The sequence below is a fragment of the Pyxicephalus adspersus genome, chromosome 1 (assembly GCF_032062135.1).
Source record: "Pyxicephalus adspersus chromosome 1, UCB_Pads_2.0, whole genome shotgun sequence".
Taxonomy (NCBI): Eukaryota; Metazoa; Chordata; class Amphibia; order Anura; family Pyxicephalidae; genus Pyxicephalus; species Pyxicephalus adspersus.
In genome coordinates this window covers 167,982,048-168,001,416 of record NC_092858.1, presented here as the reverse complement: position 1 = coordinate 168,001,416, position 19,369 = coordinate 167,982,048, and the positions used below count along the sequence as shown (strand labels likewise).

At 39.8% G+C, this 19,369-nt stretch overlaps 1 protein-coding gene across 2 annotated transcripts in view; it reads right to left on the bottom strand.

The window, feature by feature from the left end:
- Positions 1 to 19,369, bottom strand: part of DSCAM (DS cell adhesion molecule) — a 159,782-nt gene that overhangs the window by 61,152 nt on the left and 79,261 nt on the right. For both annotated transcript variants that reach the window (XM_072398307.1, XM_072398308.1), the window contains 2 exons: positions 13,124 to 13,348; positions 5,872 to 6,162 (listed from right to left, as the gene is read on the bottom strand). In XM_072398307.1, the coding sequence (XP_072254408.1) occupies positions 5,872 to 6,162; positions 13,124 to 13,348 (516 nt within the window). The remainder of the gene's footprint in view (positions 1 to 5,871; positions 6,163 to 13,123; positions 13,349 to 19,369) is intronic.

The window sequence follows — 19,369 nt, the reverse complement described above, 5'->3', positions numbered from 1 at the left end:
AATAAATTTTTAAGATGTTGGACCTATTGGCCCTTATTTATTAAAGCTTTCCACGGGGTGATTCGGCAAACATGGAATAGAGAGTTCCCGATGACGTAGATGTGTGTGTACATTGCCGGCGGGGCGGGAAATTCAAAATCCATTTGTATTGCATTCAATACAAAATAACTGTATTGAATGCAATAAATTGGATTTATATATGTAAAATCAGTACATTGTTTTCAAGAACTTTTATTTTACAGTATATATATTAGTATGAGTATAATATGTATTTTAAAAAAAAAAATCATTTTTTTTAATATATAGATTTTTTAATTCATTCAATTTATTATTTTTAAATGATTTTGTGTTTCAAACTTTATTATACACATACTATATATATATAATACTGTAAAACAAATTTTCATGAAAAACAATGTACTGCTTTTATACATATAAAACCGGAAATAAATGAATCGCTAGGGAGGTTAAGGGGAATGCAAAGTCAAAGCTGACACAAAGACAGCATGTCTATGGGGTGGCAGTAATGATTGTGTTTTTCAATTTTTCAAGGCGGGGGGGAATTGAAGGTAAGAGGCTTCTCCCCACATGGTTAGTTCAATTTTATTTAAGTTGAGTTTTGACTTCCTATCATTATTCCACCTTGGCTGTAATCCACGGAAGCAGGAAACTGGCTTAATTTTATTGTGGACCCAAAATTTACTGAACATTTATATTCATGACACCATTTAACCCCCTCCCCCATTGTATAGTGACTGTCACGCAGTGGGATATAGGTTTGTATGATTAACTTGCATAAATAATTATTACTCCCCAACAGTTTCATAACTTACTACCTGCTTGGTGAAGGAACTCTATGTAGTTCTAATGTGTTTCTTATTAATGAGATTTAATACTCTTCAGCTGTCTGGAGATTTCCTGAACACACCAGCTCGGAATGATCTAAGATCCTAATTACATTGCTTTAATATAATGTTTTAATCTTGGTGCAGTTATAACGCAATTATAAATATTGTATGACAATGTACCGGTACTTGAAGGGGTCTGTATATAAAGCAGTGAACCTGACATTCTCAGCAGGTGAATCTTCCAGGTGCAGTGGTAATTCACCACAAATGTTTGTTAAATATCAGAATCGCTGCTTTAAAACTAGCTTCCAAAGCATCACACCTTTTAATTTAATGTAGAAGAAAAATATAAAGCATTTTTACTAAGCATGGTGTTATTATAGCATTTTATTTCCCTTTGGGGTGAACCTAATGTGAAAAGAAATAAAATAAAAATAACACTTCCCATGAATCAATAGGGTGCATTTCTGCATGACCAAATCACATTGAAGTGTATGTATGATAAAATCTTCTCCTTGCCATAGCAACTAGGATTTTACTGTCATTTTGCAGAGAGAGAGAAGAATTCTCAATGATTGTAACAGACATTAAGACACTTACATGCAGCTTTATAGCCCTGTTATTATTAGTTTCTTACCATAAAAAAAATACTTTTTCCCCAAACACTCTTATTTGACCCAATACCTAGGCAATGATCTTATGGTTTCTGCCTAACATGGGCATTATAGGTATTTTACATCATAAAAATAAAGTTCTTTCTCTTTCTGTGGTACAAGGTTTGACATTGCATAGAAAGAAGTGTCAGCATATCTAAAATGTGAGCCGTGGTAAGTACCCAGCAGTTCTACCTACTACAGATTAACTGCTGAAAACTACAGGTGGGGATGGATGCAAGACCAGTCAGGATGAGAATGGCTGTGACTGTTCTTTATTACTGGAAGCTTCTGCACAAAGGATAAGTTTCATGCTGGAAAACAGCACAGATCTGGAAGAAATAAAGCTCACCAAGATTTAGGCAGGAATACACACGTCTCTTATATTTGGACAATAATTACCTACACAAATTTAGCTTTACAAAAATAGACAAAGCTCCCAACCCTTACTCAACTGCTTCTCATTTGAAATGAGGACAATGATCACTCTCTGTATGTTATCTATGAAAAAGCAACTATCTCAACCTAGAGCAGGACTTGAGAACACCTCTCGCTTCCTTTACTCTAAAACATAGAATGAAGGTGTTCTGTAAGGGGTCATTCACACTGGTAGTGAGTTTGTGGTGTGTTTACCACTTCCTCAAGCCAGAAACTGCTGTTATTTGAGGAGACTCTACATGTAGATGTGGCAGTCCCATAGGCAATAAATTGGTGCTATGGTGAGCAGTACTACTACCAATCATTGCCACCAGCAGTCACATGTGCAAACATTGGTTCTTTTTGAACCAGTACTACCGAGAAAGTCCTGGAACGGCTGGCAAAATGCAAGCTGTATAAAATTGCACAATTCAAGATAGTAACAATGTAACTGATACAAAAGCAGCAAGGGTAGGGAGTACAGCAAGGGCACCTGTTCAGATGTGAGGTGGGAACAAGTGTTCTTGCATGGCTCTTGGCAGCTGGCACATTGGCTGCTGCTTGGCTGCCCAGGCTGTAGTGCTGGTTCCTAAAGAACCAGCATTTGCAGATTGAACATCAGGTTGCAGTAAGCAGGACTGGTTCCCATTCATTTTCTAAAGGGGTAGGCATTGCATGTAGCATCCCCCTCGAGACAGCCCCATAGGGAATCAATAGGGACTACGCTGAGCAGTACTCTTACGCATGTTAAAAACAACAGCGCGTTTGAGTGATTGCTTGAGCAGTAGCATGAAACTGCATGACTCAGAGACAGGTGTAAATCTGCCCTGTCAGACAAAAATAGTAACAATGTAAATGATAAAAAAGTAGCAAAAGTACGTAGCAGTGAGTAGGACTGATCCCCATTCATTCTCCAAGGGGCTGCCGCGAGGCAACGGATCAGTGTCATGAGGAAGTGGTAACCACACTGCAACCCTACCGCCAGTCTGAACATAGCCAAAGGTATAAACTCACCAGAATTCTCACCAGCAGGTATTCATGTGATTTCCCATACATATAATACTTTTAATAGAATATTTATCGGACCAAACATCTGGTGCAAAAGTCTATGCAATATTCTATATTTACTGTGCCTGAAAAAAAAACATTTTTTTTCCAATATTTTTTTTATTTATCTTTAAATTCAATGCACGCATACAAGACTACAATACGTTTCCTTTACACTCACTTTTATTTCATTGCTGAGCACTGTAATGGCATGGTCTGCTATCAGTGTTTCTCGACACACAAAACAATCCGCCGCGCTCCCCAGCCAGCATACAGTATCAGAGCCATTGATCTCCATTAGCTCAGCGCTGGCATCTAACAGAGTAATCATCGTCATAAATCTTACTGTTCAGCTTGACTTTGGGAAACTTTCAAGATTCTCACAAGAAAAGCCAAACACAATTTAAGCACATTCCACTGTTTGTCTGCAACTACCGAAGTAGCTGCACTTTTATTCGAGCGCCGTCTGAGGTTGCATAAAATTATGAGGCCCGCTTGAGGCTTTTAAATTGTGTTTATAAAATGCAATTATGTGCTTTGATGGATCGGCTAGAACATGAGAAAAAATGGCTTGCTTGTATTCCTAACTTCTGCATTTTGTTTATTTTTAAAGTTAAACTCCCGGAAGATATAAAACTCATATTAATGCATTCCTGTATTCAATAATCTATATTAAATGTTCTTTTTTTTAAATGCAAGCAATGCAAGTGGCTGGATCTGAAATTGTATCAACTGCTTGCTGTACCCTTACACCAGAGCTTAGACTGGGATAGGTAGAAGCATCACAAAGGAGCCAATTAGTTGTGCTGCAATGCTCATGTGATGACAGGAAGCATGCTGATAGGAGGAAACAGCACTTATTGCTTTATAGGTGGCTGAACATTGCCATATATTAAAGCAGAACTAAAGTTTCACTTGGAACTCTTGCAATCAGGCCAGTCTTTATTGCAGAACGGGGTAGGTGATCTTCCCTCTGAAATAAGACATACTTACCTGTCTGAATGCAGTCTTCTGTCAAAAATGTGCTGTGGTACCCTGGCTTCAGGGACTAAATAAACTTTTGCACAGAGGTTAGAGATCGAAACCAGAAAAAGGAGAAGATGGCACTGCGACTGAATGTGGAAAGGTGAGTGTATTTAAATATTGCGATGAGGCAGGTAAGGTTGTTTTATTGCAGAAGGGACATCACCTTTCTTATCTACAGTAAAGGACCTGCCCAATTGCTATTTAGTTTAGGTATAGTTCCACATTAGGCTGCTGCTTAGGGGCCATTTGAGACTTGCAGTTGACCCCACAGTTCTATTGCAGGCACAACCGTGCATCCAAACAAATTCCATGCAAATGAAAGGGAGGAGTTGGAAATAAATTTTGTGTATGTGGTTGCATGTGGCTGTAGCGATTTGTGCTGCTGTTCTGCGACAAGACAGGGCATTTCTGGCTGCTATTTGCTACACAAAGGAAACTGCTCCTTAAATGCAAGAGAAACACACGCAAATGTATTAACCTGTGGTGGGAATTCTTACTCCTGGGTACATAGCAGCACTTGGGACTCACTTCTGGGTACAAATGTACCTATAAGCAGCTAACCGCATGGGTCTCCACAGCAAGTGTGAAAGGGACCTAATAGTCCTATGAAGCTTATTATGAAGCATATTAATATTATTATTATTATTAAACAGGATTTATGTAGCGCCAACATATTACGCAGCGCTGTACATTAAATAGGGATTGCAAATGACAGACTAATACAGACAGTGATACAGGAGGAGAGGACCCTGCCCCGTTTGTTGTTTTCACTTACCAGAATTTAAATACTTTCACTGTGAATTGTAGATTTACTGTCCATATCAAAACTTCGGACTGTACATTTATGCCATGGTGCTGATAAATGACCATCCAATTATGCCTGTCATTTTAGAGTCTTCTGTTTTTCCGAAACATTACTAGAATATGTCAGAGCACCTTCTTTCATGTTTATGTTTTAGCTCATTAAAGTTTCTAACAAGTTGTGTAAAAAGCTACAAGATGTTTGAACTGACTCAGTTATTTACAATTGGAAGATAGTTTTAGTTTCTTTTTTCCCCAAAAAGGTATTTCAAAATTTTGATTGCCATTTTGGTTTATTTTATTCATTTTCTGACAATGATGCCAATCAGTAGAAAATGTTTAGGAAGTGCTTGGTGGACCATTATTGACATAATTGTGCGAGTTTCTTCAAAATCTAAATTTCTTGGTGAGGCCATAAAGACCTACATGATAAAGTCAGTGTCATGAAAGGATAGGGTTTAAGGAGTCTAGTATAATAAACAAATTAGGAAAATGCTTTAAGAAATGGCTGAAAATGCTGGGTTTGATTAATTATTTTAAAGTGTAATTTAAGTCCAACATTTTTTAAAAAACTAAACATTGTTAAATGATATCTAAATGACTATATACCAATACTTCAGTATATTGTAAAGGATGAAACAGATCCTGCTGGAGAACATAAAACAGGTTTATGGGCTTTCATGCTTCCCTCAACTAAATGGTAAGGATTTTTAAAAAAACTAGGATTTAACTTGTGGTCAGTTTTCCTTTTGAGCCTAGTTCCTATAATCCTGTAGGGGTTTTACCCTTTTGCTATTGGCAAGATGTGCTGCCAGAAAGATCTGTTTATCTTCTGCTTCCCTTTTCCTGTCTAGGCACAGACTTGAGGGAGGGAGGGAGGCAAGACCTTTAGGCTTTACTTAACAGCAGCACAGACAAATCTTGGCTCCTTCCCTGCCAGATAGACCTTGGCTGTGTAATTTCAGACCTGGATGGATAGAAAAGAAAACCCTTGACAGGTACTGTATCTATGATTTTTAGCAGTCACGACAGTTCTTTTATACAATATGAACATTTCTGAACATAAACAATGAACTTACTGCCATCGTAGTTGAGTGTAGCAAAATTGGCTTGTTTCTCGGCACACCCAGCACTATTGCATACTCTCATCTGTAGCTCGTACCACGCTCCCTCTTGCAGGTCATAGAGAATATAAGACTTGGACAGTGATGTTCTTTGTGCCAGGGTCCACACTGTTGTGCCAAAGGGCCGGTACTCTAAGTTGAACGATGTGATTGGGCAACCGCCATCATTCCAGCCAATGAGATTAAGCCGCACTCGAGTGCTATTGATACTGGCAAACAAGTCTTGCTCCTTTGAGAATTGAGGTTCTGGGAAGACATAAAAAATAACACTATGATGCAACAACACATTACACTACTATAAAAAAAATTACAGATATCTTAAAAAAATACAGCTTAATCACTATATATGCCCACTGTACAAGTCCAATAATGTCCATCCATTTTCAGGGCCCAAAGCACTTCTATATAAAAATCAGGCTAGGTCCCGTGGGACCCTGGTCTCAAGTGCCAAATTATAAGTGCTTCGAGAATTATTCCAGGGAACTTCTTCAACATCATCATCACCATCTTCATTCTCTACTTGCATCACTCTTCATAGCAACTAACATCACTGCTGAACTGACCTCCTTCATCTGCCTGCACGTAATCTGCATTTATCTCTCCATCTACAGGTTCAACTGATATCCAAAGTTCCCTGTTGCTCCCATCAGTCCATCCATATTCATGACCCTAAGCACTTCTATATAAACATCAGGCTAGGTCACGCACCCAAATCTCAAGTGCCAAATTATAAGTGAGATTTATTCCAATGAATTGAACCAGGAATTGGAACAGAATTGGACATACCATTACACTCTGCTACTCCCACCTCATGCCTCTGGACTGATCCATCCATGAACCACCTGAACACTACCCCTCCTGCTGCCATCCTAAACTCTGTTTTCCTCAAGCTTCTCCCTGACTGATGGCTATCCCACTCACTATCCCACTTACATGGACTCGCAATTATCTGTTACTATGTATTGCTCACCCTGCACTTTCATTGCTTTCTCAAAGCTCTTTCCTTCCCCCCCCCCCCCCCGACACACACAGTCTGTTAACCCCTTTTCTGTTTGGTCCATCACTCTCCTGCTTTCTCTGTCTGTACTTCTGTACCTTTTCTCTTTTTTACTACTTGTTGTCAACATCTCACCCAACCCTGGTCCTCCTCACAGCTTCTCTCCTCCCTACCCTCTCACCAACATCCACCCTCCTCCTAACCTAACTGTCCCCACTACCTATAAGTTCTTACCCCCTTTCTCTGGCAGTCTATGGAATGCCAGATTCGTTGGCAATAAACTAACAACAACCTTCTCCTTTCTAAATCTCTAAACTTCCTGGCTGTCACTGAAACTTGGATTTCCTCCAGAGACTCTTCCTCTGCTGCTGCTCTCTCCTATGAAGGCCTGCACTTCACACATATCCCTAGACCTGGCAACAGACTAGGGGGTTGTGTGGGTCTCATTCTCACCCCTAAATGTACATACAGAGTCCTCCCTACCCCGTCCTCTCTCGTTTTCACTTCTTTTGAAGTCCACTCTGTTTGTCATTTCCACCCCCTACTGCTTATTGATGCTGTTGTCTACCGACCCCCCCCCCCCCGTCTTACAATTTTTGGCTTTGCCTCTTGGCTCCCACATATTTTTTTCCCAAGACCTGGATGACCTCAACCATCTTTGTTCAGCCAAACTGCTCTCCATTACCTCCTCCTTTGGACTCACACAGAGCATCAATGGCCCCACACATATCGCCGTACACACTTTAGGCTTGGTGTTTTCTAAACTCTGCAACCTCACCCTCCTGGACAACTCAGCATTTCCCCTTTTCCTACCACAACCTAATCACCTTCAACCTTAATAACTCTTGCCCCCCTCCCCACATCCCAGACTTGGCAAGGGCAGAGAGATATCCATTACCTTGACCACAACCTATTCTCAAACAACCTTACATCCCTAACCCCCGCTCTCTTCAAAATCACATCCCCAGATGAAGCTGCCACCCAGTTCAACCACTCTCTTTCCTTGGCTCTGGATAAAGTTGCCCCTGCCACCTTCAGCTACCCCCACCCTGCCAACCCCCGACCCTGGCACAACAACCACACCAAGCACTTACAAAAGACAGTTGGTGCAGCTGAGCGCCAGTAAGAGAAATCTGGCCTCACGGATTACTTCATGGACTACAAAGCCAGACTGCAACAGTTTAACACTGAACTCACTGTCACCAAGCAAAATTATTTCTCCTCTGTCATTTCCTCTCAAGCAGCCTATTCTTAACATTTGACTCCCTCCTAAACCCCACACCTGCTCCCCCCACAACAACCTTCCCTGCCCACGACATAGCCACCTACTTTAGATACTTGAAAATTGACAAAATCAGACATGATGCCCACCGGGTCACTCCAACCATATCCACTCCTTCCACCTGTAAATCATCACTGGCCTCCCTCCGCCCTTTTACTGTGGATGAAGTCTCTTCTCTCATCAACTCCATCTACTACCTGTCAGCTTGACCCAATTCCCTCTGATCTACTCCGTGCTCACTCCTCCACCCTGGCCCCCGCCCTAACCCAACTATTCAACCTTTCCCTCTCTACTGGTATCTACCCCTCCACTTTCAAACATGCCATAATTCTCCCTATCCTGAAGAAACCCTCACTAGACCCCTCCTTACCTTCTAGCTACCATCCCATCTCCCTTCTCCCATATGTCTCCAAACTTCTTGAGTGCCTTGTCTTCAAAAGACTCACTGATTACCTGAGCAGCAACTCTCTCCTTGACCCTCTCTAGTCTGGCTTCCAAGCTGCCCATTCCACCGAAAAAGCCCTTACTAAAGTGGCCAATGACCTCCACAGAGCTAAGTCTTAAGGCAACTTTTCCCTCCTCCTTTTCCTTGATCTTTCCTCTGTGTTTGACACTGTTGATCACCCCCTTCTAATCCAAATCTTGCGCTTCATTGGTATCAATGACACTGCTCCCTCTTGGTTTACTTCCTACCTATCTGACCGCTCCATTCAAGTTTCTTTCAATGGTAATTCCTCCTCTCCAACTCTCCTCCCTGTTGGTGTTCCACAAGAATCAGTCCTTGGACCGGTTTTCTTCTCTCTCCTACAGCTCCTCTCTCGGTAGTCTCATATCCTCCTCCTGGCTTACTGTCTTACAGTGCCATCTGTATGCTAATGACACTCAAATCTATCTGCCCACCCCTGACTTGCCTCAGTCCTGGACAAGGTTTCATGCTGCCTGTCGGCCATATCATCATGGATGGCTGATAGATTTCTGAAACTCAACCTGGATAAAACCGAACTCATCATCTTCCCCCCCTCAAATTCCAAACCCCCCCTGACAACAAAACGTTTGATTTGTACCTCCACAAACAGAATCAAGGAGATCTTCTCTCCCAACATCCACATGATATAACACAAGCAACTTTGCTGATACTAATGTGTCACATATAAACACACACACATTAAAATTTTTAATATAAATCACTTTAAAACCATCTTCAAGTACATGATCATATTGTTTAAATATACTTACAAATTATGTGGGGCTGAAGCACAGGTTTTGTTAATGACAAGTCTGGTTTTTACCCTCTTGCTGGTGGCACTAGTGTAACCAAGTGCTGAACCACTGGCTATTGTATTTTAGCCAGAAAGGATGAAGGAATTTCAATAGATCCAGCTGGTCAATGGGGATAGATGGCCATTTAAGAATTCCCACGAAACTATCTTTTCACACTCACCATATAGGCATTGTACTTTGATCCCTACATCATGGCAAAGGAAAGGGCCAGTCTTCCACTATAAAAGATTTCCACCAAGATGCCTGAGACATTTGTTCTCCAGAACATCAAAAACACCCAATAAACACAACTGCTTATGGGCAGCCTTAAATGTAATGTAACACAATTCAGCAATTTACTGGCTGGTGACACATAAACAGGAGCTAAATCACCCAGGAAAGCCTTCCACCCCTAGATATTTGTTTCACATGACATCTTGCTGCCCAAACTATTGAGATAGCAACTCCAATTCAAGTGCCATGACTTTTATGATTCATACCCTCATATCCCAAGAATTGGCCCATGCATTTGGATGTCAAAATGACCCTGGAAGTTACATGAAGCTTCTAAACAAACGCTTCTAAAAGCCTAAGGCCTGCACAAAAAACACACCCATTTATTTCATTTAAACTTTTTTTCATAAAAATGCTTACATAAGCCTGAAAAAGCTGTGGTCTTAACATACCCTTATTGTACAGGTGGTCTCAGAAGAGGGAGCAGGTACAACAGTTGCTTCAAATTCAAAATTCTGATGTGACCCAACTATAGATTTACAGCTACATCACTGCAGACAAAAGTTTATAAAAAGTCCATTTTCTCTTTAATAAAAGTGATTATCTCCCTTTTACTGGCTTAATATTCTTGGTTAATGGCCCATGTGGTGTTAACAGGCAGGTGTCTAATATTTATAGAAGCAGCTAATGTTCATAAAGAAATTTCTGTCACACTTCATTACGCTATAGTTGATTGTTGAATGGAGCAGTGCAGAGACTTCTGCTGTCATTATGCTGGGTCTTGCCATTGCAAGTTTTGTTCCCATAGATATAGGCCTAAAGCGAAACTTTCACCAACTGTTAATGGTTATCAGAGAAATGCTAGTGCAGCAGTATTAACGCACTATGACAGCAAAAAGTAAAAAAAAAAACTTGTCGGCAATCATTGGCTGTTTTTAGCTGCTGTTACATTTGATTCATTGATGCCAAATAGGGAGCGGCCAGTAGGTAGGTAGCAGAGTAGCAGTGACAACAGTTTCTTTCTGTTCTGGCCATGGGTGTTTAATAAGTTAACGCATTATCAAATTTACTAAGGTTTAGGTACCCATATTGGAAAAATATTACTCATAGTTTTGGTCAGGGTGATGAGGTTAAAGATCATATTATTTTTGTTTAAATTTTAGGTTTAAAATCAAATTTTGTAAATATTTAATCCCCCCTGGTAAATCTCCGGCCTTCTAATTATTGCTAAAATAACCATAACTGCTTTGTGTAAAACAACCATATCAGGAGACATTAACCAAAAATGTCCTGTACATGAAGTACTGACTTGGCAGCTGTCCATTCAGTCTTCTTTTTACTATTCAGATATGTCACCTCTAAGAATCTCAAATCCAAAGGACTTCGTGTAGATATCCTTCAGTGTATTCCTCCTCCTGATCCCTACATCACTAGTGTGTCCTGTGTGTTAGCCGTCAATATTCTTTAGGAGGACATTGCCCATCAAAATTAAGATTCAATGAACAGGTCCTGGACCAAGAAGAAATAACAAATCTTCCTTTACAGCACATTTTTGGTTAGTACTTTTACCTACCTATAAAGTCACGTCTGAAGTGAATCAACATCTGAAGTGTACACTACACAAATAGTTGAAAGGAGTCACCAATCACCCTTTCCCTCTCGCCCGCTGTACTCTATGGCTCCATTAAGACTTTGGCTAAGTTCAGGGGTCGATTGTACACAACAGAGCTATTGTAGTGTACCACTGTCAACCAGTCCTCAACCACCCTAACTCCTTGGTTATCAAACAAATTTGAGTGGTTAAATTCTTTTTAGTACAGGCATCGGGCTGCATTGGTGGTACAAAATGGTTGTATAGAAACTTCATGCTGTGGTTCGTCAATAAAACACTTCCAGAGACTTAAATGGGACCATTTGTAAATAGTTTTACAAGTGTTTCCTAAAACTCGTTTCCCAGTGGTTTGGAGTACAACAGAAGAAAAGCAAAGATCCCACAGTGTATTGAGACCTGCTCAAATCAAACTAAAAAACAAAATGCAACAACAGCCAACACCATGAGGCAACCACTTGTAAATGGCTGTCAAAACTGGTACTGGACATTCCCCAGCATCTAGTATTTGAAAGTGAGAGCATGGAAACAGTTAACAGTTCGGTTTTAAACTCCCGTCTGAACTAAGCCTTTTAATTAAAGAGAAACAGTCTGAACTAAGGAAAATCCGTGGCTCCCCGTGAATAACGTCCTTGAGGCACCTTACAATCAATTTTCATTTTTAAAGCAACGACTTTTTATGTACTGTGGTCCAAACTAAAAATAAATTAAATTAAAATAGATCCAAAACCAAAATACATTTCCTTAAAGAACAAATCTTCAGCCAGAGCAAAAAGGGTTAAGAATACAACCTCGTGTCACTGATCCATCTACTGTACAAATCTCTATTCCCCACAAAACTTGCCAAGACAGCAAAGTGGATTTATTGACAATGGAGGTAAGCAAACATTGCCTGACCTGGGGAGATCTATGCAGGCTTATATTCAATGTGCATAAATATTTATGAGCACAAAAATGTGATTTATATTGATAATGAGATACAGTTGTGAAGAATAGCCGGATCACATACGGATCAAAGAACAGCCTGCAATGTCTTCAATGCTGCAAGTATGGAAAAAGATACTGGGACTAAACACCAAGCCCCTTTAGGCACAATTTGTAAACGGAAAGTAGGCCTGTCAGCATGTCAGAGTGAATAAACTTATACAACCACCAACACAATACACCAAACCACAAGCTGCTTGCACATACTTTCTTATTAATTTGCTCCTGGCCCCTGGTAGGAGGTGCTTCTGGGGGGGCAATGGTCATGTACCTGGAATCTGTGGCTGTTCATCTACAAGGTTAGTTTTCAACATTGGAATAGAAGGCCCAATAATTACACTGTGTCAACCATTACCATTTAAAAACAATGGACTTAGCTCGTTATCAAGGAATTTCACACCCAACGACCAACTGGTAAGGCAGCTACACATGACACATATGGCAAAGGAACATGCACAGTAAGCTGTGAACTGGCTTCCAGTGCAGTAAATACCTAGCTGACCGATGGCATGACTCCCTGCACCAGTTCCAAGGTAACAAGGTTATTATCGGCAATAGAAGTACTTGTGTACATGGGCAAATTCAGGATGCTTTCATTTGAGATCAGCTAGAGATGTTTTAAAGACCTTTTTGGGTTCCTTCTGAGAAACATCTGATCTCCTTACCAACACCAAACTTTTAAATTTCAATTGATTTGTGTAAGGTAACCTTAATTACAGTTCTTATAAAAGCAAAATGCCATTCACCAAGAAATGTGAATGGTTGACAAAACACAAGGTTTAGTTTTTATTTAAAATAAACATATAAAATAAAAGCAAATAACTGGATAGTTAATAATTACTTCCTGCTTTGGATGGGCAGGACAAGACTCCAGTACCTTTCCCAAGGGTTTTAGCCTCTATGATCTCACTGATGCGCCCGGGTCCAACTCCGTTTTGGGCCGTGAGGGTAAATTTGTACCAGGTGCCACATTTCAGGTTTTCCAATCGGTACGAACGTTCACTAGGACTGATGGGAATACTGCCCCACTGCTCGCTGTTATCCTCTGAGTATTGAAGTATGTAACCTGCAAAAGGAGAAAAGAATGGTGAGTGCAAACATAGTGATACCATATATACAATTGTACTGAAGGTCTTCTACAGATTATGGATTTTGGAAGGGTCATTTTTTTTGGTTTATTCTAATATTATTTGTTTCCATTTTCTTGGTTACTGATTTGGTTGTGCCAGAATTGTGACAGCCATACAGTGCTAGTCGTTTTTCTTTTATTGTCATGTTACAAAACCTACCAAGTACTACAGTGTGTTAAGGCCTGCCAAATGCAGATAACTGAAATTATTTTTTTTATATATTTTCAGATTCAAGCAGTTACCCCACAGCTATTTGTGTTCTCAGAGTGTAAAAAAACAACACCATTGGACTCAATATTACCCTGCACCCAATTGAGCATTTAGTTTAAAGAAGCTGAATACATTCCAGGTACATAAAAACTAAAGTGAGCAAATACTTAAAAAGCAAGCACAGACTGAGTAGAAAAGAGGGAGCTATAAATTCCAGACTTTTTTTTCAAAATTGTGGATCTTTGGACTGGATTCTGCCTGCCTGCACCACAAAACCAACTGAGAGTGCTCTCCACTCCTTTGGTCAAGCTCTGTTGACTTGAGCCACCTAGTCATGCTTAAGGAAAAAAATTAAATCTCTTGCACGTACTTGGTTATTCTTTGCAAGCAAACATTCCCCACTTTCACTAAGCAGGTTTTTCTCAACTAGGGTTCCATGGTTGTTAGATCCATGAGAATGAGAAACTTGGACCTCTCATTTCAGTTACTATTGGCACCAATTATTTTTTTGGCTATCTGTATGGGTCATATTCTTCCCAATGGTCAGCAATGTAAAATACCATTCTTCCCACTGAGCACCATACTAATCAACTGTGAGCTGCAGATAAAGTAATTATAGCTGGGGATCCCCAAAGACCTGAAAATTATTTCAAGGGTTTCCCATGTGTTAAAAAGGTTGAGAAAGGCTGAATTAAGCTAAGAGAATGATCCGTTGCAAGGTGATAATTGGTTTATTAGGCAACCCCCAAGGAGAGTTGGGTGACTTAACAAAACAATGCTATCCCTGAAAGGCTGATGTCAGGTGGGCTTTATCCCCTAAAATATACATTTACCTTCCTTTTACAGAGCATTGTTAGCAAATTAATTCCTGTTTTCTTACAGATAGGTTCCCTTTATATGCAAAGTCATCCTATGTAACTGGGGTGTACGTTGAAGCTATGAAACTCCTGAGCACAACACCCAATGTGTAATTTAAACTTTCAACGTTTATATGGTATTGAGGTTTAAGCTGCAGTTTGTGTTCTGTTGGCTGGGCTTTTGCTGCATTATTCTCATTCACAGCGGGAGAATTGTTCCTGAATGTGTAATAAGTTTGCACATCTGCTGCTGTGTAGGTGACCTGGGTATTTATAGGACTATTATTTCCACATCTTAGAACCTTCATGGAACAATAATCCTAAAATACAAGCTGGCAGAAAATAGCTTTTAATAACATTTGCAGTCATATTTATGGATGGGGGTGGGGCTGCGTTCACAATCCGCACAATCAAAATTCTAATTGTGGGGAATGAGATTTTCTTATGTACGGCTGAATTCCTGTTCAGGAGTCTCTTTAAGAGGAATGCAGAGAGCCACTCCATGGCAAAACAATAGATGTGCACTTTCCAGTATAGCAATTTTAATCACTGGTCCACTTTAAAACCGATCAATCAATTACAATAAAAAAATTTGCAGTCTGTAAAACATAGCTTGGAAGGAAGAAAATATTTTTGTGCTTTCAGTCCAAATTTCAGTTATATTTGCTAAGCACTATGCAATAATTTTGATCAATTAGCATGAAATTACTGAATCATTAAGGAAATCAATTAAAGTTCTGTTCAACTGGTCATTTTCAATTAATATTTGAGGTTAATTTTGAAAATTAATATTTGTTAATGAGGCTTTGCAATACAAATCAATTAATTCAACATTAGATGGCACAATAAATACTTGCAGTCATTCACAAAGGATCAAGATATAGGTCAATTGTCACATCAATTGAAGAGAGAACATGAAACTACCTTGTTAAACTATGTAATTTAAATTAAAAAATGGTTAAAAAAATATATACAGAGCTGACTGAGACAGCATGTCAAGCAGTTCAGGAGGTCAGGAGACATCAGCAGCAGTATTTATATGCAAACCTCAGCTTGATCCCTGCCCCTCCTGGAACCTAAAGTTTCTTAAATATGTTTCATGTTAAGGTGATGGAAGAAGGCTGGGCCAGGAATGACTTTTGCATGAAAATCGAAATATAAAGATATGTGATTTAGATTTGTGCCACACTATTCAAGTGCACTATCCAGTTGCCAATTTCCTGGTATCTAGGTATTATAGTTTTCACAAGTAACCGCTGTTTATGCATTTTTTAATCAGCTTGAAATTGAATCTATGATAATTTGGCATGTTTCATTATAACTTTTGGAAGTCTTTTAATAAAAATTACCCCTCTTTATCAGAATGTTCAGGTTTTAAATGTAAGCCTGCCCTACGGACCACTAGCCTGCAGTAGTCAGACATGCCACCTTTGCCGAGTCAGACCAATAGCACGGCAAGCAGCAGAGATTGTCCTACAGGTACCCAAACCTGAATGCTAATCAAGACTTATCTCTGAGCTGGCACAACCAAACACTAGACATTTAGAATGATTATAGGGGCCAGCTGCATTCCTCTCAGTGATATAGGAACAACCCCAGAAATACATCTTCCAAATAATGTTTCTCTGTACAAACAAACTCATGTGCAAACAAACTCTTAGGGGTCAAACATATTGATTTGGTGGTAAACAATTCAATTTATGTATATAGAAAGGTTTAAAAATGTGTAGATATAGGGCGAGTACTATAGTTCAGCAGGGCAGAACTCAGAATACAGGGCTGACAATGCTACTTAACGCGTACCTAAACTAAGAATTTTCACATAAAGAATTTTACATAAAAGGGTAAACAACCCTTTAATGAAAAGTAGAAATTCTGTTGTTTGTTTTTTAAATGCAACACCTTTTTGTTTTTTTAAAAAAAAAAGGGTGCAGCACTGCCCCCTAATTCTAGGCGATCGAGAATGAATGGGAGCGCAAAGCATCCAGGGATACCTACATCACGCAACCCGGGAGGCTCTTGGGTGCTCCTTTTGTGCATACCCGAGCATCTCAGGCATGCGCAGAAGGAGGCTTTTCCAACCTACGTCACCCAATCTCGCAGTGACGTAGGTGACGGGTGACGCAGGAAGAAGAACCAGGAAGAAGAGGCGAAGATGGAGGGGCCCATGGAGGGATGGAGTGCTAATCAGAAGACCAAAGCCTGGACGACGCGGGACCTGATGGAAGACACCTCCGGATAGGTCGGACTGCCCTGGGGGATTGAAGGTAAGTGGATTTTTTTGTGTTATGGGGGATTTTGAGTTTAGTTCCTATTTAAGGCTTTGCTAACCAACACTGAGCAACCTTACTGGATTTCTGCAATTGTGCTGGGTATTGTTCTATACTTGCAGCATTTTTAAAGGGATAAAATATCAATAAATGTAAGTGTATTGCAGAGAAGCATTTTTTTACTAATTTCATCAAGTAAGCTTACTAATTTCATCAAATAAGCTTTAAATTGATGAGCGTTTCCCCAATCAATGATTCACTAAAGTTGCTGATGGCTTATCCTCTGAAAATTGGAGCCTGTAAAGAAGAGGTTCTCTGCTTCCACCCCTATTCTTTCTCTGACCACAATGCCACCTTATCACCAACCACTGGATCATATAAGGAAGCTATATCCCATCCAGAAGCACTCACAATGCTACTTACATCTAGCTGTAGTGGTTTTCCTAGCAGTAAACAAAACAACAAACATAAATCATTCCTTATCACTCTCTCATGTTGCAGTCCAGCAGTACCAGTTCTCTTTCTCCAAAGGGTTCTCCGACTACATATATAGAAGGCCCCCTTTTAGCACAAGCCCTGATAGATCACAGCCATAGTCTACATTTCAAGTTGACACAAATGGGCTGAAAGTCGCTGACACCTTGATATGAAAACCTACAATCAAAATAACAACCTAATTTATGTGAGTCACAAACATACTTTTTTCTTCCCCGAATAATTTGTAACTGGTAATGCAGACGAATGTAGACACTTGAACACGGAGATGCAAGGTGTAAACTGACTAATGTTATTCAGATCATAGCTTGTCAGCAGAAAAGCTTTGATGTTGTTTGGTAGAGGTGGGGGAAGTATCTCCCTTCTTCTCTTATGAGAATAAGGAAATAAAATCTTGACAAGACATCTCTGCTCTCTAAAAATAAATAATCTGATCCGGGGATGGGGAACAAAGCAGCCATCATGAGTTATTCATTGAGCGCTGTCAACAGAAATAGCCAAGGGTTCCCCAAACTATGAATCCAGAGCAGCCTGGGAACAAGGGGGGAGGCAGTGCACTTTGGGGACACCCTCAGTAAAAGAATTTATACCGGCATTACTTTTTCATGACCTTTTCTTTAAGAGGTATATATTCTAAACTGAACAGTATTACAACCTAATACTTCTGATCACTGCACCTATGTGTATACAATGTGCACATTATTACACCTCTGTTCTCTAATATTCTGTGCGGGAACATTAAGGCTTCAGGATTACAATTGGGACGTCTGTTTTAAAGAAGTAGGTAGGTTATCTTTGGCAATTTCTGAAAATAGTAATTGCCTGCCCATCATGTTTGGAGCCTCTGAACTTTTAACATTCCCTGACTGTACAAATTTTCTGGCTCAGTCATACTGAAAGGTTCTTTAGAAAAGATCAGAGGCCTAATCCAATAAACCAAACACATCATTTACAGGCATCAAAGAAAAAGTAGATTTTGGGAAATTGTAAAAATGGTTTGATTTGATGTAATTCAAAATGTATGTTATAGTAGTAGTTCAGTATATTAGTATAGTATTGGTATTGGGTTACAATTTTAAGCCTTTCTATGCAATCATCTACTTGACATCTGAAGCCACGTCTCTTGTCTCTGGATAGTAAACATATTCACAGTCAAAGAGTAACTTTCATGTGATATATCTATTGGAAGCTACCCAGTATAGCACCAGATAGAAATATATTTCTCATTTTTAGAGTAGATTACCCAATGCCTTGCACCTCCCTATACAAGCTTTATATTTGAAAAAGCATCCTTTTCTTCCACTGCTTCTCTTGCTTATAGAACATGAGTTACTATTCAGTGATCTTCTAGCATAAGTCTCTAAAATCCCCTGAAGAAGCCAAACAGCGAAACGTGCCGGGTCTGAGACAACTGCAAGAGATTTGCAGGAGATTTGCAGGTGGGTTGCCTGTATGAGAATACGATTGGTACTGCAAACTCTAATCCTGTTTCTAGGTTTTCATTTGCCAGACACATTAGTACTCCACCCCACCAGGTCATGGTAATGGCTCTCTATTTACTTGACCTGGCAGTTGTTGATGGCAAATGGATCTGGTTCACCTGCAGAAGCCAAAAGACTCTTGTGTTGGCTTTCACATACCAAAGTGAACTATGCTTAGTAAAAGAGGTGAAGAGCTGCTGACTTCAACTATCCAATCAAGTTCAAGCAAAAATCATATGTTTTAGATTTCCTTGCATGTGATTGGGTAATATTACCTGTATTCATAAAGCTAAGTGAAATATTCCTTTGCGAGGTGAACATTCTAAACTAGTTTAGTAAATCAACCCTAAAGTCTTTGGTCTCAGCAGGTGGATCTAAATATCAACCTCACTAAAAGAAAAGTGCTGGCTTTAGAAGCAGGCTATAGTTGAGTACAGAGAGAATTACCAATTGACCTGTATGGGGAGCTGAGCAGGTTTCTGCAGGAATTACCATTGACTGCAAGAATGTTGGGTCAGGCTGGCACCCACGTACATTTACCCCCCAAAACCCCTTCAGTGTCAACTTAAGAAATGTTGGGCTACCAGCTTCAGATGAATTTTTGAACCACTGAATTGAGAAGGTATTTAGATCTGGAGTTCTCT